At 50.3% G+C, this 21,703-nt stretch overlaps 11 protein-coding genes across 11 annotated transcripts; 7 read left to right on the top strand and 4 right to left on the bottom strand.

Annotated features, from left to right (window-relative positions):
• Positions 1 to 6: 6 nt before the first annotated feature.
• ACHE_41102S (thiamine pyrophosphokinase-related protein) lies at positions 7 to 1,033 on the bottom strand (the record flags this gene model as incomplete). Its single annotated transcript, XM_043279374.1, has 2 exons — positions 7 to 937; positions 993 to 1,033. 2 exons carry the CDS (start codon positions 1,031 to 1,033, stop codon positions 7 to 9), a joined length of 972 nt encoding a protein of 323 aa, XP_043137060.1.
• A 433-nt stretch (positions 1,034 to 1,466) lies between these two features.
• Positions 1,467 to 2,192, top strand: ACHE_41101A (OPI10 family protein; the record flags this gene model as incomplete). Its single annotated transcript, XM_043279373.1, has 1 exon — positions 1,467 to 2,192. The coding sequence occupies one exon, from the start codon at positions 1,467 to 1,469 to the stop codon at positions 2,190 to 2,192; it is 726 nt and encodes a 241-aa protein (XP_043137059.1).
• A 250-nt stretch (positions 2,193 to 2,442) lies between these two features.
• Positions 2,443 to 3,317, bottom strand: ACHE_41100S (type 1 glutamine amidotransferase; the record flags this gene model as incomplete). Its single annotated transcript, XM_043279372.1, has 3 exons — positions 2,443 to 2,739; positions 2,796 to 3,022; positions 3,077 to 3,317. The coding sequence occupies 3 exons, from the start codon at positions 3,315 to 3,317 to the stop codon at positions 2,443 to 2,445; spliced, it is 765 nt and encodes a 254-aa protein (XP_043137058.1).
• A 970-nt stretch (positions 3,318 to 4,287) lies between these two features.
• Positions 4,288 to 5,991, top strand: ACHE_41099A (putative MFS multidrug transporter; the record flags this gene model as incomplete). The annotated part of the gene is made up of 1 exon (XM_043279371.1): positions 4,288 to 5,991. One exon carries the CDS (start codon positions 4,288 to 4,290, stop codon positions 5,989 to 5,991), a length of 1,704 nt encoding a protein of 567 aa, XP_043137057.1.
• A 902-nt stretch (positions 5,992 to 6,893) lies between these two features.
• On the top strand, positions 6,894 to 9,076 carry ACHE_41098A (Zn(II)2Cys6 transcription factor; the record flags this gene model as incomplete). The annotated part of the gene is made up of 4 exons (XM_043279370.1): positions 6,894 to 7,676; positions 7,725 to 8,416; positions 8,469 to 8,633; positions 8,689 to 9,076. 4 exons carry the CDS (start codon positions 6,894 to 6,896, stop codon positions 9,074 to 9,076), a joined length of 2,028 nt encoding a protein of 675 aa, XP_043137056.1.
• A 1,084-nt stretch (positions 9,077 to 10,160) lies between these two features.
• On the top strand, positions 10,161 to 11,551 carry ASA1 (WD40 repeat domain-containing protein; the record flags this gene model as incomplete). Its single annotated transcript, XM_043279369.1, has 2 exons — positions 10,161 to 10,423; positions 10,477 to 11,551. 2 exons carry the CDS (start codon positions 10,161 to 10,163, stop codon positions 11,549 to 11,551), a joined length of 1,338 nt encoding a protein of 445 aa, XP_043137055.1.
• Positions 11,552 to 11,588: 37 nt separating this feature from the next.
• dbp7 (putative ATP-dependent RNA helicase) lies at positions 11,589 to 13,901 on the bottom strand (the record flags this gene model as incomplete). Its single annotated transcript, XM_043279368.1, has 1 exon — positions 11,589 to 13,901. One exon carries the CDS (start codon positions 13,899 to 13,901, stop codon positions 11,589 to 11,591), a length of 2,313 nt encoding a protein of 770 aa, XP_043137054.1.
• Positions 13,902 to 14,162: 261 nt separating this feature from the next.
• Positions 14,163 to 15,312, bottom strand: PAN6 (pantoate--beta-alanine ligase PAN6; the record flags this gene model as incomplete). The annotated part of the gene is made up of 2 exons (XM_043279367.1): positions 14,163 to 15,232; positions 15,285 to 15,312. The coding sequence occupies 2 exons, from the start codon at positions 15,310 to 15,312 to the stop codon at positions 14,163 to 14,165; spliced, it is 1,098 nt and encodes a 365-aa protein (XP_043137053.1).
• A 589-nt stretch (positions 15,313 to 15,901) lies between these two features.
• On the top strand, positions 15,902 to 18,553 carry ACHE_41094A (lysophospholipid acyltransferase family protein; the record flags this gene model as incomplete). Its single annotated transcript, XM_043279366.1, has 5 exons — positions 15,902 to 16,457; positions 16,519 to 16,993; positions 17,041 to 18,028; positions 18,077 to 18,333; positions 18,385 to 18,553. 5 exons carry the CDS (start codon positions 15,902 to 15,904, stop codon positions 18,551 to 18,553), a joined length of 2,445 nt encoding a protein of 814 aa, XP_043137052.1.
• A 559-nt stretch (positions 18,554 to 19,112) lies between these two features.
• ACHE_41093A (ammonium transporter) lies at positions 19,113 to 20,747 on the top strand (the record flags this gene model as incomplete). The annotated part of the gene is made up of 5 exons (XM_043279365.1): positions 19,113 to 19,121; positions 19,174 to 19,388; positions 19,465 to 19,645; positions 19,696 to 20,019; positions 20,076 to 20,747. The coding sequence occupies 5 exons, from the start codon at positions 19,113 to 19,115 to the stop codon at positions 20,745 to 20,747; spliced, it is 1,401 nt and encodes a 466-aa protein (XP_043137051.1).
• A 235-nt stretch (positions 20,748 to 20,982) lies between these two features.
• ACHE_41092A (2,4'-dihydroxyacetophenone dioxygenase family protein) lies at positions 20,983 to 21,570 on the top strand (the record flags this gene model as incomplete). The annotated part of the gene is made up of 2 exons (XM_043279363.1): positions 20,983 to 21,290; positions 21,339 to 21,570. The coding sequence occupies 2 exons, from the start codon at positions 20,983 to 20,985 to the stop codon at positions 21,568 to 21,570; spliced, it is 540 nt and encodes a 179-aa protein (XP_043137050.1).
• Between the last annotated feature and the right edge of the window lie 133 nt (positions 21,571 to 21,703).

The following is a 21,703-nucleotide window of genomic DNA, read 5'->3' as shown; positions in this document are numbered from 1 at the left end:
CATGGTCTAGTTCGCCAAAGCATGCGATGCGGTTGGGAACTCAAGACGACGGTGCAATCTCGCCGAGATTTCCAGGAAATCAGGTTCGTTCTCCGGAGTGATGATACCATGTCTTAGGAAGAAGTCAACCAGGACCATGGAACAATTGGGCTTGAACTCCCCATTTGCCAAAGCCTGCTTCGTCTCCTCAACAGTGAACAGGTGAAACGCCTCCACCTCACTATCGCAAGGCTTAGGGACGACACTAGCGTCCAACGGGATATCGTAAACATACTCAACCTCAGGCTGCAACAGACCCGTCTCCCCTCCGGCATTCTCACCCCGCACGTAGAGGTATGTAATGCAACCAGTCGGAACCGCATTAGCCTTAACCACGTCCTCAGGGAGAGACGCCTCCTCCATCGCCTCCCGAATAACGCACTCCGACGGCCTCTCCCCGGTACTCATCCCGCCAGCGACAGTATTATCCAACATCCCCGGATACGTCTGCTTGGTCCTCGACCGCCTAGGCACCCAAATCCGCATCCCATCCGCATCCTCTACATAGCAAGTAACGTGCACGCCGTACGAAACAATCCCGAAGAGCGGACTCGCGCTGCGCTCCAACTCAAGCAGGAACTCCCCCTTGGGACCGTAAACAGGGTACAACTCGTCGCGCCATCCACTCAAGATCTCAAAGGTATTGCGCCTGACTGCCTCCGCGAGGGTCTTTGCGACTAGTTCGCTGCGCTGGCTGGGGGTGGCATCGGGGCCTGTGACTAGCGTGACGGTTCGGTTTGTGGAGTCGATGGACCAGCAGTCTTCGGGCCAGGGGAATTTCTCGACGACCGAGTTGCAGATGTAGCCTAGGACGGCGGGGCAGCCGGTGACTTTGAAGAAGTGGTAGTTCTGGAGCTGGGATGTGTAGAACACGGGGTCGTCGTGGTAGTAGGGGAATCTATTGAATGGTTAGAAGGGTCTTGGCTGCTGGAGCGGAGAAGAAGAGCGTTTACCTGTCGCATTCATTGACGAGGTCAAGGTATGATTTTGTCATTGTGTCGGTTGCTTATAAGCTGTGTCTACCAGAACAATCCAGAACAATTGGCAAGAGACGATATATACAAAGGATGTGAGGCTCTCTTCTGATAATCTTATGAGAGGCGCAGGCCGAGTCACGGTTGTACTGTAACTATGTAAGTTACACAAATACGGCTATCTATCAAGCAGGGATAAATAACCCTTATCGATAAGGGCATCGCATTTCGTCACTGCGCATTTCTTTGGGATTCCATCATAGAATGCGCGTGCCTGGAAAATTCCGGTTGCTGCCATCGCAAACTGTCAACTGGATAGCATGATCCCTGGAAGATGCAAATTGCGCCCTGCTTAATACGATAGCAAACACTTTCCCTACCAACAATACAACCCGATAATATAATTGTCAGACGGGGCTCAGCATTTGCGTGTTCTGCGATAATCACTCCGCCATGTTCTCCGTCATCATCCCAGGCAGACCCTGTCTAACCGACATAGTCGCCGTTGACGGCCAACCAAACGGCCAACCGACTAAGTTTGCTTTCACATTCCCCCTTACGCCTTCATTCACGGACGTCGTCGTATTCTTCCTCCCGGGAACCGTCCTCCCCCAAGACACAGCAGCCGCCATCTACATCCAATTACCAGAACAAACACCTTCCCCCAACGGCCCAGCCTTCCGCTTCATAGGCGCCCTAGCCAACGAAAAACCCTCCGCAGTATTCAAAGTCCGCCCCGGCGAATCAGCATCCACACCGCGGCGCTCAGAAGCGGAAGAGCAAGATGAAATGCTCGACGAAGGCGCAAGTAACCTCTCCGGCGGCGCGTCGCCGGGCGGAATCGTGACGTTGGGAATTTCAATCGAGCCCGTCCAGACTGTTGCGCCGCAGTTGGCGCAGTTAGAGGCTGAGAAGCCGGCGGCTGGGACGTCGACGGATCTTGTAAGACAGTCTCCTGAGCAGCGGCAGAGGAAGGAGGTCTCGACGAAGGTGCTTGCGCAAAGGATTATCGGGAATGCGTTTAATTTTCTGGCGAGTTTTGCGGCGCCGGATCCTAATCATAGAGGGGAGGAGGTTGTGACGTTGAAGAGCTTTCGTGATTGGTGGAGCAAGTTTGAGAGGAGGGTGGAGATGGATCCGTCGTTTTTGGAGAAGGAGGATCCGAATGCTCAGGGGTAATTTACATTTCGCTTTTTCTTTTGGCTAGTATGAGACGTTGAGTGAACGGGTTGCTTTGAAGTGGCTTCTAGGGATTTGGGTTTCTTCCTTCGACGGGACAAGGAAAAATGTGTTAGTACATCAACATCCTCGCTATATACAGGTGCAAGTAAATATCTTTAATAACGATGACGATTCAAGACCACTCTATAAGCGAGAAACTTCTATGGTTGGATATATACAAGCTTGCGGGGGCTCCATGAAATCATGTTTACTTCCTGTCCTCCAACAAGAAGTTAAGGAACACCGCCCCAATTGCAAGACCGTCATGGTCAGCGATAGCCCTGTTCAGCGCATCCTCAGACACATCCTTAGGCCACACACCCAGCTTGGCTCGAGTACTGACGATCTCAGTCACTATAAACCCCGTAAACTCCGGATGGCCTTGGACAGTAATAAACTTGCCGGGCAAGTACATGCCCTGCACAGCGCAACGAGGAGACGATCCAAGAGGTGTAACATTGGGTGGGTATTCATAGACTATATCCTGGTGCATTTGTTGAATGCGCTGCAGATCGATTGTTAGCAATTATACGAATAATCAGGTATGCACGTGCAACGTACGAGCTTGTCCTTCCCAAACAACTTCTTTCCCTCCTCTGTCAGGTCCATATCGCACACTGCGATTTCCCACCCGGCATCACTTCGACCGACTTTCACTCCTAGGCTACGCCCGATGATCTGGTGACCGAAGCAGATACCCAGGATCTGCACGCGGGGGTGTTCGATGGCTTTCTTTGTGTATTCGACCAATCTCAGGATCCAAGGTTGATCTTCGAAGGAGTTATGCTCTGCCGGAAGTTAGCATACATCGCCCTATATAAGCCCCAGAAACAAATACATACTCGACCCAGTCAACACAATAGCATCAACCTCATCCAAGTTGGGATACTTGTCTCCGTCCACGATATCCCACCGCGAGATCTCCAAGCCAGTCGCCGGGTCTAGTTTTTCCGGCTGCCCTAATCGTTTGGCACTTTCTCTGAAGAGCTCTTTGAAAACACCGCCGTAGCCTTCATACTTGGCGTTGATGTTATCCAGTGGCGTGTCGCATTCTAGCACGGCGATTCGAAGCGGGGAAGTCATTGCGGGGATGGAGAGCTGATAAGGGACGAGAGAGAGACGATGGGATATTGATGGATATGATGCAATCTTTCTAAAAGAAGCAGTTTGTATGCAATGATCGATATATTCAATCAAATGGAATCAGAAACCATTCCAGAACGAGGGGAGTCGAGTCATCAAGCGGTGGATGATTCATTCCGCCCATGGTTCCTTATCGGCCCTGAGTTTGTACCTTGGCGCCACCGCTTTGTCCAAAAAAAAAAAAAAAGAGAGAAAAAGCCTACGCCCTGACATGACAATCGTAGAAATTTTCACACTTTTGCGCTTAATTTAAAATCTCTAACAGACAGTAGGGAGATAAATTGAAGATCCAGTATTCCTCATAGTACCCTGGCAATCACGAGATCACCGTAATTTGGTACAGTTACTGTATCGGATAATCGGTTCGCGCTAAGTTCGCTGAAGACAAAACTTGATTGGTTCATGTCAGAGGTCGAGAGTCAGTAACACTTCTAATTGGGTGAGATAGCACGGGCCCACGAGGGGCGGTAATACGGCATGACATCCGATACAGAGTACTTTCAAATGCAGATGTCAACCACAAAAGTTATTCAGAAAGAGGTCTTCAGAAGAGCAAAATTTGTTGCAGCCAAAGCAAATAGCCTAGTAAGTGAGTATCGCATTTATATCTTGTTCCAATCCAGTGCTGGCAGTTAACCAAGTAGATATAAAGTACTGACAGGATCTGATAATACAGTAGCGTACCCATCCTGCAGCTGACTCCACTGTAATCCATGACCATACCCCGATCATTACGGAGTATAAAGCACTGGAGGCTCCCAATGACCTTTGCTGATGGGATAAACCTCTTTTTTTCTTCTCTTGCAGCTGTGTACATTCGTTTCCTATCTCTCTTCTTTTATTTTCTTGCTGAACCAAGTCTGCTTTCTTGTCTCTTCCATATATTGCCAACAAAAAACCTAAAAACCTGATGGAAGGGCGTAACGAGCATGCCAATGAGTCGACCCCTCTGCTAGGCAGTACTGGAACGTCACCTACTCAGAACCACCGCTACCATGGAGCCCACGGCTCTGTAGGAAAAGGTCCTCATTGCGACTCTTCGTCTATTGCATCGACTGTCAAGGACGAGGATGCGACTGTGTTGGATATCTCTAGAATCACTTCTGCTTCCCAGGGTATACTTGACAGTGGACCACCACCTCCCGATCATGCAGGTCCAGAGGATAGTCAGTCTAAGGAAAACACAGGCTACGCAGCACGATTCATCAATGTCTCGCCTGCACGATTCTGGCTTATCTTTGGAGGGATCATGATGGGATATATAGTTGCGTTTTTCGATTCAACGCTGATGGCATCGAGTCACCCGGTGATTACCTCCTACTTCCACGCCTCGAACTCTGCATCTTGGCTCTCGAACTCTTTTCTTTTGACGTCTACTGCATTCCTTCCTCTCTTTGGGCGCATCTCGGACACCTTTGGACGAAAACCCGTTTATCTGTTCTCTATTGTTGTCTTCTTTTTCACCACTCTGTGGTGTGCAATGGCCCAGAGCATTGGCAGCCTTATCGCCGCGCGTGCCTTCTGCGGTCTTGGGGCCGGTGGTGTGCTTGCTTTGGGAATGATCCTTTCCAGTGACCTGGTCCGCCTCGAGTACCGCGGTGTCTACCAGTCTTACATCAACCTTGTTTTGGGAGTAGGTGGATGCTTAGGATTAGCTTTCGGTGGCTATCTATGTGACAAGGTGGGATGGAGAGGCGCTTTCTATGTACAACTGCCGTTTATCTTTGTGTACTTCTTCGTGGCCGCGTGGACAACCCCGGCTGGTCTGGGGTTGAAGGGTGCGAAACGAGAAAAGATGACACTGTCACAATTGGTCAAGAACATTGACCTGGTTGGCTCGTTAATCCTGATCCTTGCTGTGACGTCTCTGATCATGGGGCTCAACCTGGGTGGTAATGTGTTCAGCTGGACTCATCCTGTTATTATCTCATCCTTGAGTCTCTCTATCGTCTTAGCGGTAATATTCGTGAGATACGAGCGCGGTGTGGAGCGTGCAGTTATGCCAATCTCACTGCTATCGAAGCAGCCTCGCGCAAGTATCATCTTTGGGAATTTCCTTGGATCTATCTCTGTCAACACCATGATCTTCAACATCCCGTTGTACTTCCAGGCCGTTAAACTGGTCACTCCAACCGAGTCTGGGTTCAAGATGGTTGCCTGTACGCTTGCAGTCACCATGTCCAGCGTCTCAACAGGCTTTCTGATTACATACACCAAACGCCTAAAGCCCACGATAATAATCGGCGACATTCTTATCCTTCTTGGTGGCTGTGCCGCTGCCACGATAGGCGCTGCGACCCCGGATATCATTGCAATGATATGTGTTTCACTCTCCAGTCTCGGCCAAGGCTTTTCATTCCCTTCGTTCATGGTGGGGGTTCTTGCTACAAGTGACCAAGAAGAGCAAGCAGTAGCCACCACGGCGCTCAGTCTATGGCGAAACCTCGGCTCAGTTATGGGAGTCGCCATAAGCAGCTGGATCTTCCAGAATAGCTTGACATATCGACTTGAGGAAATGGTCACAGGACCCAACAAGGAAGATGTTATTTTGCTCGTTCGCAAATCAGTGCGAGCCATCGCAGAGCTGGATCTGATGCACCAAGAACAAGGTTAGTAGTAACTTGTGGAAATTCAAGGAATTCATGCTAACAGTTGCACAGTCATCGGCGCGTATAGTTTGAGTCTTCGGGTAACCTTCGTCTCCGCCGCTGTTTATGGAATTCTTATGATCCTTATGCACGTTCGGATGCGGCTGCCACGGCTTGGGAGCAGAACTTGATGCTTTGCCTTCCATTTATTATTTAATGATATGTAAAAGCATTGATCTTTGACCAATTTCTCTAAAAATGTTGATGAGGCATGCTATTGGTGGTGAACCATGCTATGCTGTGCATATCTCAGGGATTTCAGACAGAGGTATATGCCCAAAGAAAAGCAGAAGCTCTAGTGTATTTACCAAATCAAAAAAGTTTCGTGTGTTCTTAAATTGAAAGAAAATACATAGTCATAACACAGAATAGCCCTACAAGATGGACAAAACACTAATCCCTTTTGGGTTTAGCCTGTAAACCATCCCCGCGCATCTTTTTATCGGTTCGTCTTCAAAGAACCATCTTCTTTCGACGCATTCTGCGAAGGGACCGTACGCTCATTTTATAGTACATATAATATGTGAGTCCGTCATGCGCGAGTTCTGATTTGAGTTTCCTTTTCATTCTTGCTGACAGATCGCTTTGTAGACAACTTGCGACTGCCCGATCTCGCGGAAACCATTTGCGATCTCGAACGACCATATCACTCGTTGCTCGACAATCCTCGCACGCCTTGGTACCCACGAATTATAAACAAGATCTCGGAGACATCTCGCGATAGTGAAAGAAGATAATGGACGGTGGCTAATGAACTTGGGTGCTGGTTAATGGATTCAGTTGCGGGGTCTCCTTGCAGCATCATTTGTTCGAGTTCCGCAACGGCAATCGCCGGACAAATACCTGCGTGACCATCGCACGCTTTGATATGACTCGTGCCACTCGCAGTCATGCATCTCTACAACCAGATCTGGGAACACCCATGACCTTGGTGTCCGAACCCAGCGACAGCGGACCTACTCCGAACGACGATGGCCAAGCCTCGACGCCGACAAGCTCGACAATCAGCACACCGCGAGCAACGATGACAAAAATCGGTAAGAAGAAGAGTGGTAGAGGGATTCCAAAATCGAAAAGAGTTCGAACTGGTTGCTTGACCTGTCGCGAGCGCCATTTGAAATGCGACGAGGCACTGGGCAAGTGCCAGAATTGTCGGAAGTCGAACAGGGTATGCAGGCGCGGGATTCGTCTTAACTTCATAGATACGCAAACGGTTGCGCCTCCGTACTATGCGATTCGGAAAACGGGCACGCGGCTGACTTTTCGGGATGAGTCGAGGCATATTGCGTCGGAGTATGTGGGAGGTTTTGAGAGATATCCCTCCCCGGAACCGGATCTGCCGTTGGAGAAACAAGGTCCTGCGGAGTTTGAGTTGTCGGGTATTCTGAGTCCACCTTGGCAGACTTCCCGTTCGTTTGTTCCACCACTTGAGCCTTCGCAGTTGGAAGCCATTGATGCTATGCTGAATGGCTCTCCTCAGGCATTGTTCTCCGTCTTTCCTGAGCATGAGGTGCCACTTGTTCCTTCAACGAGGCAGATGTCGGTCAATCCAGATTCTAGGCCTCTCAGTCGTCAAGACGAGATTCATCTTGTACGGACATTTACAGAAGAGATTGGACCGTGGCTGGACTCCGTGGACCCGTCGAAATACGTACGTTCAATGCGACCTTGTTGTAATTTCGTAAGCTAATCAATTTAGTTTACGCACATTCTGCCGTTCCGTGTCCTAGATGAGCCCATGCTTCTGAAGGCCGTCATGGCGTGCGGAGCACATCTCCACCCCGTGAGTTCTGCGAACGGCGGAGACAGAGCCTCGTACTTCTATTTTGCAGCAACCCAAGACCTCCTCAGTCATCTGCAAAATCCAGACCGTGAATCTACTCTCTGTGCGGTGACTGCAACCATTTTGGGCATGTACGAGGTAATGTCCTCAAGGAATGTCCACGGCTTGAACCATGTCGCTGGTGCTAGGGCTTTGATCAGGGAATGCCACTGGGACGCAAGATCTCCTGGGCATGGAGGAGCATGTTTCTGGCTTAGTGCCTCCATGGAATTATTCACCTGTCTGCGCTTTAACTGGTCTGTGGCCTGGGATCCCGATATATGGGGCGTGGACATGAATATGGGCGAAACACGATCCCATGCTACTGGTGCTGAGGAATTGTGGGTTCATCGTATCGTCTATATATGCGCGAAGATTGTCAATTTCCGGTCATCTGGCTTGCAATTCCAAGATGTGGATCATGGAGTTGGCGAAATGCGGTTTCACGAATGGGAACTATACAACAAGTGGTGTAACCAATGGGAAAAGGCTGTACCGCGATCTATGATGCCTCTTGGACATCTCGATCCATTGCAGGGTAGTACTAAATCACACTTTCCGGAGATTTGGTAGGCGCCCAGTTACTTCCTTTATCCTTCTGATTGCAACTAACTTTGATAGGTTGCTTGACCAGATGGCTATTATCGGGCGGTTGTTCTATCTGACTGCACGGCTTTTACTGTGCAAGACGCACCCGTTCGAATCGGAGTATAGCCCAGAGATGCGCAATTTACAACAAGGTCATGCGCATGAGATCTGCGGCATTATTGCGCATGTCAAGGGCCAGTATGTCTAATTAATCAAGAGCAAGCTAGGATCGAGACTAATCAACATTCTACAGTGGTATCGCCAGCTTTTCAATTCGATACCTTGCCCTTGCTGCTGAATGTCTCAGTACAAGAGAACCCCAGGAAGAAGCACTACAGATCCTCGACCGTCTACTCAATGAAACCGGCTGGCAAATGGACTCTCTCAAAACAGAAATCCAGGAGGCATGGGGCTGGACCAGTCAGCTACCCACTTCTGCAGATCCTGCTTCACTGATGAACGAGCATCCCATGCTGGATTCAAGCATGCCTTTTTCCGAACAGTCCAAGATGCCATCCGGAGTGATTAACCCTACCATGATCACTGCGGACTTCTCCATGGAAAACCATCCATATCGTGATTTCTATATTCCTCCGCACTCGCAGCATTTTATTGACGAGTTTCAATTTGGAAACTTCTAGACATCGTATATTTAACATATATATAGGGCGTTATGGTTGCGAATGTTTGTCTATGATACCACTATGCCTCGTCCATCTTTTTTTGGTCCTTAGTTGTTTCTAGTCATGTGAGATACACTTCCATTGTAACCAATAGATTAGACTTCTGAATCCGTTTGATTGGTCCACAAAGCGAGAGATTCAATGATTTTAATCTTTATATCTCTAGGATTATAATAATAATAATAGGCCTGGCCAGTGATTCCGGAGAGCTTAGGGTTGGTATCTATTGGAGGGTTGAATTCGTTTAGGCGCCGAAGAAGGCCAGCATGGCACCCGGTTCTTGTCTCCGGACTTATTAGACATCCATTGTTTCATGTTGTTTGCCATTCTATTTGCTTCATCATATTTCCCGTATTTGTCGCTGTAGCCATGTGTAACTCGAATAATAGCATGAACATCGCTCGCTTCCTCTTGAGTCAACTTTAGCGAACAACAACTTTCTAACCTCTTCAATCAACTTGTCTCAGTCCAAGATACGTGCTCTGCTCATATGTCTCGCTTACCAGGCGATAAGACTTGATCTTTCTCTCTGGTCTCAGGATTGCCCTGCAGGTTGGACCAAGGAGCCCGAGGAGTTGAAAACCGTGTTCAACTCTGGCAAAAAGAGCTCCAGCGAGTACATACAGCACAGATATTATCTCAAGGAACTCCGTCCTGTTGCATGTGTATTTTGCTAGGTACTGCTTGAGTCATGGGAGTGTTCTATATCTGGGTCCAATTGTATCAACGAGTTTATATGATTGATTATCCTTGGACATTGGCGGAAATTCTCCCTACGAAAGACGGTGGTTTTGAGAAACTTGAAGTGACAGAACTTTATCCTTGGGAATGGGTTGATGATGTTGATGACGATTTCGTTATTTGACATTTCCAAAGAAGATAACATGAGGTTGTCCTAACTAGACCGCTAATGCCAAGACTCTGTATGTAATGAAAGTAATTTATTACTCCACTAAACAACCTCTTCCCATAACCAACCTCATTCCATTCCAGCATACTATGAACCGCATAATCCCTTAATTTACCTTCAAGCACAAATAGAATGACTACCCTATCTAACCACCTTCAAACCCAACAACAATCCCCCGCAACGCCAACATACATCCTCCGCGGCCATGCATCCCCAATCCACGCCCTGCATCTCTTCGCCAACAACCTCCGCCTCATCTCCGGCGATGCAGAAGGTTGGGTCATCATCTGGGATATGGTGAGTAAACGGCCAGTTGTCTCGTGGAAGGCTCATGGGGGTGCTGTTTTGGAGGCGAAGGGGTTCGAGTTCGGCGGTAATGGGACGGTCGTGTATACGTGAGTTTGCTTTATTGCAAGGCATGAAAGGGGAATACAGCTGATGCTTGCAGTCATGGACGAGATCATAAATTACGAGTTTGGAGATTTGGGATGAAGGATGAAGGGTTTCTTGATAAGACTCTTCCGGTTGATGTCAAGGAGGGAAAGGCCGCTCAGAACCAGCCGTGGATGTTGCATTCGCTTCCAGTAAATGCGTTGAATTTCTGTGCATTCGATATGATTTTTCTTGAGGCCCCTCATCCTGGCAGTGATGAGGAAGAGGATACTCAGGCATCGCCGGACAGTGCATCCCAAGTACCGGTACTCTTCGCGGTCCCTAATGCCCTTAACTCCGGTGCAATTGACATCTTCCACTTACCATTGGAACGTCGAGTATCGACCATCCCGGCAGACCCAACCATGAACACCGGCATGGTCATGGCCGTCCGTCTACTACTCTCCTCATCTGGGGAGCTATACGCCGCATCCGCCTACGAAGACGGCCAAGTAATGGTCTTTGTCCGACGTGGCCGGTTAACCGAACAAGAAATCACATCCAATGCCAGCGGCAAGGGAACTGCTTGGAAATGGGAGAAGCTTTATGCGAGCAAGCCGCATACACAACCAGTCCTGTCGATCGATGTCGCTCCGTCTAAAGATTGCTTTTTTTCTTCTTCTGCCGATTCAGTATTAGTGAAACATCCTATTCCTAATGCGAGTCTTATGTGCGTGGGTCATGCGGAGAAGGCTTTGAAAACGATCAGCACGAAACATTCTGGGCAGCAGGGCCTGCGTATACGTTCAGATGGGAAGATCTTTGCGACTGCGGGGTGGGATGCCAGGACTAGGGTGTATTCGTGCAAGACGATGAAGGAATTGGCGGTGCTTAAGTGGCATAAGGATGGATGTTATGCTGTTGCGTTTGCGGAGGTTTTGGAGGAGGGTTGTACTGCGAATGATTCGTCTACGGCCGATGCAGAGTCCAAAGCATGGAAGGATGGAGATGAGAAAAAAACGCAACTTACGAAACGCAATGAGGGATCACTCGCAACAGTCCAACATCAAAGAAGTCAAAAGGCACAGAAAACCCACTGGCTAGCTGCTGGCTCGAAAGATGGAAAAATTTCATTATGGGATATCTATTGAAATGATCGCTTTTTACAACTTCTATATGCGGACCAGACTATGCAAGGTTAAACTCGCTCGCCCCGGCCATATGCTCTCTCATCTTGGCTTTCATCTTCTGCGCTGCAACAGAAGCATCCGTCTGCGACGGGACGTCATCATCATCATCAGCACGACCAGCAGATCCAGCCTTCCTCTTCTTTCCGGCCGTCGATCTCCTATCTGCTTTGTAGTCTTTCTTCGTGGCATCTTGTCCTTGACGCAGACCAGGCACGTTGATCTTACTCGGCCGATCACGCAGCGCAAAACTCTTCGCCAGATGTCCAAGATGCAGCTCCTTGATGTTGAACATATTTCGCTCGCTAGCGATATGTGTAGCATACGCCCGGATATGCGACTGGAACGCCCGCCGCGCCATCTCGAGATACTGCGGGTTATCGATTGCCCAACGCTCGACGTCAATCTGCCAATCACCCGCCTTCTGTTCCCAGTCGTGGCTCGTAGACTCGACGTTTCCACCGAATCCACGCTTGAGGATCTCGTTTACGTCTGTGCGGGTGAGCGCTTTCCCGCCATCGCGGTAGCCGCGCTTTAGAATGTCGACGTAGCCTTCTTCGCAGCCTGGTTGCAGGAAAATCAGGGCACGGCCATCACGACCGACACGGGCTGTGCGACCGATTCTGTGCAGGTGGTCCTCTGCGCTGAAGGCCGGGTCGTATTCGACGACTAAGTCAACGTTGGGCAGATCCAGACCACGGGATGCCACGTCAGTACAGATCAGGACGGAGGGATCGCGGTTTTTGGCGAAGGAGTTCAGGGTTGCTGTTCGGACGTGTTGGGGGAGGGAGCCGTGGAGTCTGTGCAGAGTTACTGGGTTCGATTCGTTCGAGAAAGCGGTTGCGGGGGCGATGGTGCCGTGGGGTGAAAGGGGTTGATATTCTTTCTTCTCTTTGTCTGAGCTTTCGTCATCGCTGGATTTGGATTCTTCGTTTCTGGACTGCTTGTTTCTTGTAAAGACTTCGAAATGGAAATCGACTGAGTCCGCGCAGGAAACGAAGATAATTGCTTTCATGACGGAGCCTTTCCGGAAGAATGTCCGCTTCATGAATGCCTCCAGTGTAACCAATCGTAGTTTGGCTGCGACAATGGCGTAAGACTGCTTAAGTTGAGCAGGTACCCTGAAAGCATCTTCCTCGTCCTTATTCTTGTTCTCGTCCTCATCAGCCGGGTCGGCCTTGATGTGCACAGCATCCGACAAACTGATCTCTCCCAACTTCTGCACATTCATCTTCAACGTAGCAGAACAGAGAATCGTCGTTCTCTTCGTGGGAACACCTGGAATGCGACTTGGTCGTTGTCTCGCGTTCAACTTATTCACGATACCCTGTAATTCCTTCTCGAAACCCAACTCCATCAACCGATCACCTTCATCCAGGACCAACCACCGCACATTGCTCACATCCAGAACCTGCGTGTTGTCCAAATGATCGGCCAATCGACCAGGCGTGGCCACCAGAATATTCAAACCCTTTCGTAACCGCGCCTTCTCCGACTTCTTCTTCTCACCACCAATAACCGTTCCAGCGACAATCCAATGCGCACAGCGCAGTAATCCTTCCAGCACGACGGAAATCTGCTTACACAACTCACGAGTTGGAGCGAGGATAATAGCGAAAAGACCACTATCACGGTGAACAATCGGTTGTCCCTTCTCGTCCTTCTCTGAATTACCCAGCGACAACGCCATGATCCGCTGCACGAGCGGTAACAGATATGCCAGTGTTTTTCCGGAACCCGTTTCGGCTTGGATAAACGCATCGCTTTCCTCCTTCAACAATTGCGAAACAGCCGCTTTTTGAATGCCGGTTGGCGCTTTTAACTCGAGTTTCGTAAGGAGGTGTGCTCCTAGTTGCGGCGACAGTCCCAAACTGGTAAAGGTATCAAGTCCATCGATCAGCGGCGCATTAGTCGGTTTCGCATCTTCCCCAGCATTCTCTCCATCCTGGTGTTGGTCCTCTGCGGTCTGCGGAAGTGGATTCTTCGAGAAAAGCGATGAAATAAACTCTCTTGGCTGCTGTCCCTGCCGTTGCGAATGCGAATGCGACTGTCTATGTCCCTCCCCCTCCCCCAACGCAACCTCCCCGCCCTCAGTCCTCTGCCTCTTTGCCGGCCTCTGCGCAACCTGTATACGATTCGGATTCTGCGATGTATTCGATTCGTCCGCGGGCTTCTTGGGACCGGCTTTGGTTCGGTGTTTGGCGATTTTCCTTGCGCTTAGACGGTCGCGCCATGTGCCTCCTTTGAGTTTTGGCTCGGGCTTTATGATGTCGTCTCCGAGGGAGAAGTTGAGGAGCATGCCATCGTCGGCCATGGTTGTGTTTTTTTGTTTGGGGGGATTGATGTTTTCCGGCGCTCCGGCTTGCGGTGACTTCAATTTTTCTGGGGCGGGAGCTAAGGAAATTTTCTCGGGCCGGGGTGGTTCCGAACCCTATGGATTTGCCCTACTTTCCTTTTTTGTTTTTATGATCATGGAATAGGATAGCGAGGTTTTTCTAGAGATAAAGATGTATTTCTAGTAATCAAGTGTTATGTACAGTCATATACAGACAACAAGAAGTGCATGCTCAAATGCTCAGACACGAGGATTCAAAACAAGATTGTCGATCAATCTGACGGGAACCTGCCCGTCACCCAGACCGCGATCTTCATCCGGCTTAACCGCCTCAAGAGGAGCCATCTTGAGGGCACCGCTCAGAATACCACCCTTAGACGGGTCAACCACTTGCAATTCTTCCAAGTCTTCGGGATCAGCAAGAGAGATATAGTCGATTTCGTAAAGCGCTCTTTCAGATGGCTGCAAGGCCTGCTGCTCGGCAAGTACCTGGTTGGCCACAGCATAGGCGGCCCCGAGAATGTCATCGCGGCTAGTTTTGCCCGATTGGTATGCCGCTTCAGCAGCCTTCATCGCCTTGTAGAAAACAAGACCAACCGCTCGTCTCCGGGCTCCCAGGTATACGTTCCGCGAGCTCATCGCCAATCCATCGTGCTCCCGGACGGTATCGCCAATGCGGATTTCGGTTGGAATGTGAAAGTCCTTGACCATGCGCTTGATGATCACCGTCTGCTGGACATCCTTCTGTCCGAAATAGGCCCGGTCGGCCAGGACGATGTTGAACAGTTTAGTGCAAACCGTCGCGACACCACGGAAGAACACGGGACGGGAGGCGCCTTCCAACTTATGCGCGAGAGGAGTAATGGTGACAAACGAGCCTTGTCCGTCCACCTCTGACGAAGGTGGCATGGTAGGGTACATGACTTGCGGTGTGGGTGCCAGTATACCAGTGACCCGTCCATTCTGAGCGTCCCGAGAGAGTTCATCATTGATTTCCTCCAACTTGGCCACGTCGCTGTCCCAGGTGCGCGGGTATTTGTCAAGGTCCTCGTTGACTCCGAATTGCGTGGGATTGACGAATATACTAACAAAGACGTCTGTGTTCTCCGATGCGGCTTGTCGGATCAGGGAGAGGTGACCTTCGTGGAGGGCGCCCATTGTCGGGACAAAACCCAGGGATCTGTTTTCCAGCAGCAACTGCCGTCTGAATTGGCGAAGAGGAGGGACATCGCGGAACACTTGGAAGGAGTACTGGCGGGAAGAAGAAAGGGACATCGTGACGGTTCGGGAGAGAGAGGAAGGTGAGGGAGCTGAAAACAACAATTAGCAACCGGTCAATTGGCACACCGAGACGTGTCCTACTTATAACAGATCTCGCACAGCGAAACATAATTGCGTTAGCTAAAGGAACCCGTGGTGAACGATATGGGAAAGGATTGGGCAATGATGGTAAAATTATCCGCTGGTGGAGCTGCCGCAGCTCAGGCCGTCTACTCTAGTACAGCTCAACGTGGAAACGAGCGACCTTGGCAAAGATCTGTTCGAATGAGCGCAAAGCGATCGCATCTGCCTGGAGATGCTCGAGAACGAGCAGCGCTGCCATTTATGTATGTATCTGTTGCTGTGATGCGGTCTGCGGCGTTGAGTTCATCCTTCGTTTCCTGTCTTTGTTCAACGGCCAGCCGGCGCGTTACCCGATCGGGCCTAGAGCGCCGTTGCATCACGTGATCAATATCCGAGGTTCGTTCTGGAGGAATCGGGTTTGGGGACGATCAACGTTTTGTTGGGAAATGCCCGGCTTTTAACTTCGCGATTGGCCGGGCAGATAACGGCCTTGCTTTGATCTCTTGCTACTTGTCATGCTTCTGCATTTCCTCTAACGCTCTTTTCTCGTTGAATGACCCATTGGAATCTTGACTAACTAGGTCTATTTAACCTCCGAATACCCCCTTCCGAACAATCGCAAACAAAGAGCAACAATGCCGCCGGATAAAAGCCCCGTTGGCGATCGCGATTCGGCCCCGGACCTGGAGATTGTCGGCGACCAGGTTACCTTTCATCCCACTGGATTTACCGGCGGTCCAGAGCAACAGGATGGGTCGATCACGGAGCGCAACCTAGTGCGTCACATGGCGCGCTTTCGACAGAACCCGTTTGACTTCTTGCGCGAAGTAAGTCTACATATGTCAGGTACCGGGTGGAGAGCGTACGACGATATCATCGGACAACCTATATTCTACTCTGGATTCTCAGAGAACATTAAGTCGCATATTCTCGGCAGTCCCCTGTTGCAGAACAAGGTCAATGAATTGGCTGAGACACGGTTGGCGGTTGAGGAAAAGGAGGGATTGTTGGCGATCAAGACTGGTACCTTGCAGCAGAAGAGGACACAACGGAGGAGTGAATTGAAACAGAGTTTAGAGGATGTGGTGGATTCCATGATGGACAATATGATCTGTAAGATGGAGAGCAAGCGATTCATTCGGGGGGCATACTACTTATGTACCCAATTGTTAACGCGGGCGTATCATCAAGGTGAGCAGGGAATGCAGGACTTCCACCTCTCATAGAACCGTAATTGGCTAACATTTAGTAGGCATCCACGTGTCTAGCGAGGAAGTCCTCCGGTTGAGATCCGTCGCAGAGGAAGCTGCCAAAAAGAAGCAGTCCATCGTCTTTCTACCGTGCCACAAGTCCCATGTCGACTATGTGTCTCTGCAGCTTATCTGTTATCGCTTGGGCATTGGCCTTCCTGTTGTCGTGGCGGGCGATAATTTGAATATCCCGTTACTAGGGCCCTTCTTGCAACATGCAGGTGCCATGTGGATTCGTCGAAGCTTCGGGAACGACCCGTTGTACCATACTGTCGTGCAAGCATATATTGATACGCTTCTGCAACAAGGATTCAACTTTGAGTGCTTCATCGAAGGCGGACGTTCTAGAACCGGCAAACTTCTGTCGCCCAAATTCGGAATTTTGAGCTTCATCGTGGACAGCTTGCTGTCAGGACGTGTGGAGGATACCATCATCTGTCCTGTTAGCACGCAGTACGACAAGGTTATCGAGACTGAGTAAGTGAAGATCTAGCTATCCTTACCGTGTTGCTAACGTGGCCCAGGTCGTATATCAGTGAGCTTCTCGGCCAGCCCAAGCGGAAAGAAAATCTCGCAGATCTCCTCTCCTCATCCTCCGTGCTATCTTTGCGACTGGGTCGTGTCGATGTTCGCTTCCAGCAGCCATGGAGTCTAAGGGAATTCATCACACAGCAGATATCCAGAATGCCACGTCAACTTGGGTCCAACAGTCAGGCACTTAGCTACATCGAGCGAGGACGAATCTTGAGGACACTGGGATATAGAGTGCTATCAGATATCAACAATGTTTCTGTGATGATGCCAACTGCTCTGGTCGGGACGGTCCTCCTAACACTTCGCGGGCGCGGTGTTGGTAAAGGCGAATTGGTGCGCCGACTGAATTGGCTCTGCGAACATGTCCGCATGAAGGGTGGACGCGTGGCGCACTTCTACAGGCTACCCACTGAGACAGTCGTCGATCGCGCACTCGAAGTCCTGGGACCGCAGCTTGTTGGCATAGTGCCTGGCCTGGTGGAGCCGACCTACTACGCCGTGGACCGCTTCCAGCTTTCCTTCTATCGTAACATGACCATCCACCTGTTCATTACCGAAGCATTGGTATCAGCGGCAATGTACACGCGGATCAAGCAGGGTGGTGGACCAGCGAATCAGCGCATTCCTTACGAGGAACTATCGGCCCAAGTTACTTTCCTTTCGCAGCTCTTCCGTGGCGAATTCATCTTCCCTCCGGAGGGTTTCACGACGAACTTGGAAAGAACCCTGGCTGGGCTCGAGAAGGATGATGTGATCCAGGTCACACGAGACGCATCTGGGGCCCCGATTTTTATCGAGCTGAGTGCATCTGAGCGGCAATGCGGACGGGAGAACTACGATTTTTACTGCTTCCTTATCTGGCCGTTCATCGAAGCATCATGGTTGGGCGCTGTTTCTCTCCTTGGACTGACACCACCATCGGACAGCCAGAAGGATCTCTGGATTGATTTGAAGAAGGCGCAAGATAGTGCGCAAGTTGTAAGTCTTCGCCTATCCTACAAAAAATTCATCCACTAACTCAGCTAGCTCGGTAAAACACTATACCACCAAGGTGACCTCTCGTACTTCGAGGCGGTTAACAAAGAAGCGCTCAAGAACGCGTACCAGCGGTTCGCGGAAGAAGGCATCATCCTTGTCGCCAAGAGCAAGGAATCCCGTAAAGCGCCCATGACGAAGCTGGCACCTGAATGGACTCCGGAGCGGGATCCGGATACGGGCAGACTGCTTGGTCGCGGGCGGCTCTGGGACTTCACGGAGATGATTGCGAAATCCCGTCGCGAGGGGTAAGTTTCTTTACCTTGGTTTTAGATTATAGTCATACTAACGAGAACCAGTAAAAACCGTCGAGATGGAGCCACAGTGTCATCACGGGTAATGGCCATGTCGGAAGTCGTTGGGCGACAACTATACGAAAAAGCGACTGGCCCAAACCCAGCCGAGGACAGTGATGTGTCGACGCGCCAGATGCGTCGAAAAGACATCACAACCGGAGCGAAACTGTAATGCATTGGCAGATTTTATTTGTATATATAGGTCCTGGAGACTTGTTTTTGTATGCATAGAATACCCCCTTATCATAGTCGACTTGTGAATAATACGGCGTTAGCGGAATATCTGGTTTTCTTTCTCAGCCCCGTAGTTATCTGTATCACCCCCGGAATGCGCTGATATAGACCCTACAGTAGGAATATGCATCGTTATCTCCAACCAACAAGAAAACCTAAAACTAAACCCCAGAGGGATAACAAATCCGGCGCCCAGATCTTCCCGCAGACGGATCGACTTCAGCTCGCTATCTTATCAATGACTTTTGTTCGATGTGCTTGTGTATAAAAGAGCGCCGGACGGGATCGCATTCTTGGCTTTTTTTGATAAGGGGCCCCGGAGGAGGACTTTTGCTGAGAATGCGGTTCGGGAGTTTAGATAAATGTGCTGTATTTGTATTGCGGGTTGTTGGGTTGCGATAGGGCTGGTTGGAGCTGAGTGTCAGATAAAGCATAAAAGCTGCTTTGCTTCATTTCTTCGAAATCCAATTGCTCATCATCAATTGTATATGCTCACCATGTCCGAGGTACTCCGCCCTCCATACCGTACCCAAGATATACACATTCTAACAAAACCAGCCAGTCTACAACGCCTCAACCCCCAAAGGCGGCGACCCCACCCAGGTTGACGTGAACCTGCAATACTCGGGAGCCGAATACAACTATGTCTACATCATCAGCTGCGCGTTCATCGTCTGGCTTATCATGCCCGGGATAGGATTGCTGTATAGCGGTCTTGCACGACGGAAGTCTGCGCTGGCGTTGCTGTTTCAATGTCTTTTAGTTATTGCTGTGTAAGTCCTTCCTTTTTTGTTCTTTGGGTTGAGAATTTGTGAAACGGTGGAAGGCGGTGCTGACAGCAGGGGGTAGGATAACCGTGCAATGGATGTTCTGGGGCTACTCGCTGGCATATTCTAGAGATGGGGGGCCTTATATCGGGACGTTGAAGAACTTTGGGTTGATAGATGTGATGGTTGCGCCGTCGCCCGGGTCTGCGGTGTTACCGGAGGTTGTGTTTTGTTATTTTCAGTTGCTTTTCTGTGCTTGTACAGTGAGTCCTCCTCTTTCTTGTCAGCCAAAGGAGACTACTGACGAGAACAGGTGATCATTGTCATCGGTGGCGCCTTCGAACGAGGAAACATCCTCCCCTCCCTGCTCTTCAGCTTCTGCTGGGCTACCATCGTATATTGTCCACTTGCCCGCTGGACATGGAGTAGTAAGGGGTGGTTGTATAATCTACCCTCGCTCGACTATGCGGGTGGTGGACCGGTGCATATTGCCTCTGGGTGTACCGCACTAGCCTACGCATTCGTACTCGGAAAGCGTAAGCACAGTTCTGAAACAGAGCCCCGACGCAGACCGCATAACGTCACGCTGGTGTTTCTGGGGACGGCGTTTATCTGGTGTGGGTGGGCTGGGTTTAATGTATGCCAGCCGCCATTCTTGAATCCATCCTAAGATCAGAAACTGATAGGTGACAGGGAGGCTCCACGCTAAACGCAAGCGTCCGCTCAATGGTCTCTATCTTCAACACCAACGCTGCCGCATCCACCGGCATCCTCGGCTGGGTGTTAGTCGACCTAATCCGCCACCGCGGCCGCTTCTCCCTGGTCGGCGCCTGCGAAGGCGCCATCGCAGGTCTCGTCGGTATAACCCCCGCCGCGGGTTTCGTCTCCATCTGGCTAGCCGCATGCATCGGCTTCATAACGTCAATTATCTGCGCGTTACTCCAAGACCTCAATAAATGGATCCACATCGACGAGGGGATGGACGTGTTCAAACTCCACGGCGTAGGCGGGATGGTTGGCGCCTTTCTGACAGGTATCTTCGCGAGCGAGAGTGTTGCTGCGCTCGACGGGGCGACGTACCAGGGCGGTGCGATTGATGGGGTTGGCGTGCAGGTTGGGCGGCAGTTGGTGGAGGTGTGTGCGATTTCGGGTTATGCGTTTGTGGCATCGGTGGTATTGCTGTATGTGATAAACTGGATTCCGGGGATGAGGTTGAGGGTTGGAGAGGAGGTGGAGGGAGTGGGATTGGATAGGGGTATGTTTGTGGAAGAAGAGATTGGCGATTGGGGTTTGTTTAAGATGGGTTTTGTTGAGGGTAGGTCTAGTAGTCCGGCGCAGACGCAGATGGTTGTCGATGCAAAGTAGTTTGTCACGGAATGTTAGGGTTGAGTCAGTGTGATGATGTGATTTTCATGCATAGTCTCGGTTGTGGTCACTAATAAGTGACACAAGATCAGGGTTCGTGATGTCTCTAGCCGTCTATACTACCCCAGCTCCATCAAAGTCACCGACACGAAAAGATCCGGGGTAGTAACACACACCATCCGACTACTATAAATACCGCATTTCAACGCCTCCGTCAGCTAACTACCAATTCAAAATGCCCGAGACTCAGAAAAAAAGCAGCAACCTCTTCGACAACCCCACGTCCAAACTCACCCCCCTCGAAAAATCCGAACTCCACCTCGCCGACAACTACAGCTCCCCAGACGTGTACATCAACGGCGAAAGTGACACCCTCTGGCATCCATGGGTCAACAATCTCGAAATCAAGCCGTTGCGCTTTGAAACACGTACAGGAACATTTGTTATTGTTCTCCGCGCAAAGGAGGATACATGGCTGGGAAAGCATCGACATCGGGGGAGTGTGACTGCTGTTACGGTGAAGGGGGAGTGGAATTATAAAGAGTATCTTTTCTCCTCGTCCTGACATAGGGGTTGCTGCTGATGGAATAGGTATGACTGGATCGCTCGGCCCGGGGACTATGTAGTTGAAAACCCGGGGACGATTCACACGCTGCATATGGGGAAGGGTGCGGAGGTGGTGTTTACCATCACCGGGAGTCTGGAGTATTTCCACGACGACGATAGTTTGAAGAACACGATGGACCTGTTCAGCTATGCGCATTTGTACTACGAGTATTGCAGAGAACGGGGTATCAAACCGAACGATGGGTTGTGGTATTAGCAATTGTCTCAGTGTAAGGCGAGTGTTTGCCGCAAATAGAGTAGCAGTGAAGAGTAGTAGTATGGGGTATAGGGCAAACAGTATCAGGGTCCAGACCCCGGGAAAAGCCGGGGCGGTGATTCGCCCGGAAACA

Source organism: Aspergillus chevalieri, chromosome 4 (genome assembly GCF_016861735.1).
Source record: "Aspergillus chevalieri M1 DNA, chromosome 4, nearly complete sequence".
Lineage (NCBI taxonomy): Eukaryota > Fungi > Ascomycota > Eurotiomycetes > Eurotiales > Aspergillaceae > Aspergillus > Aspergillus chevalieri.
This window is presented reverse-complemented; position numbering and strand designations above follow the sequence as displayed.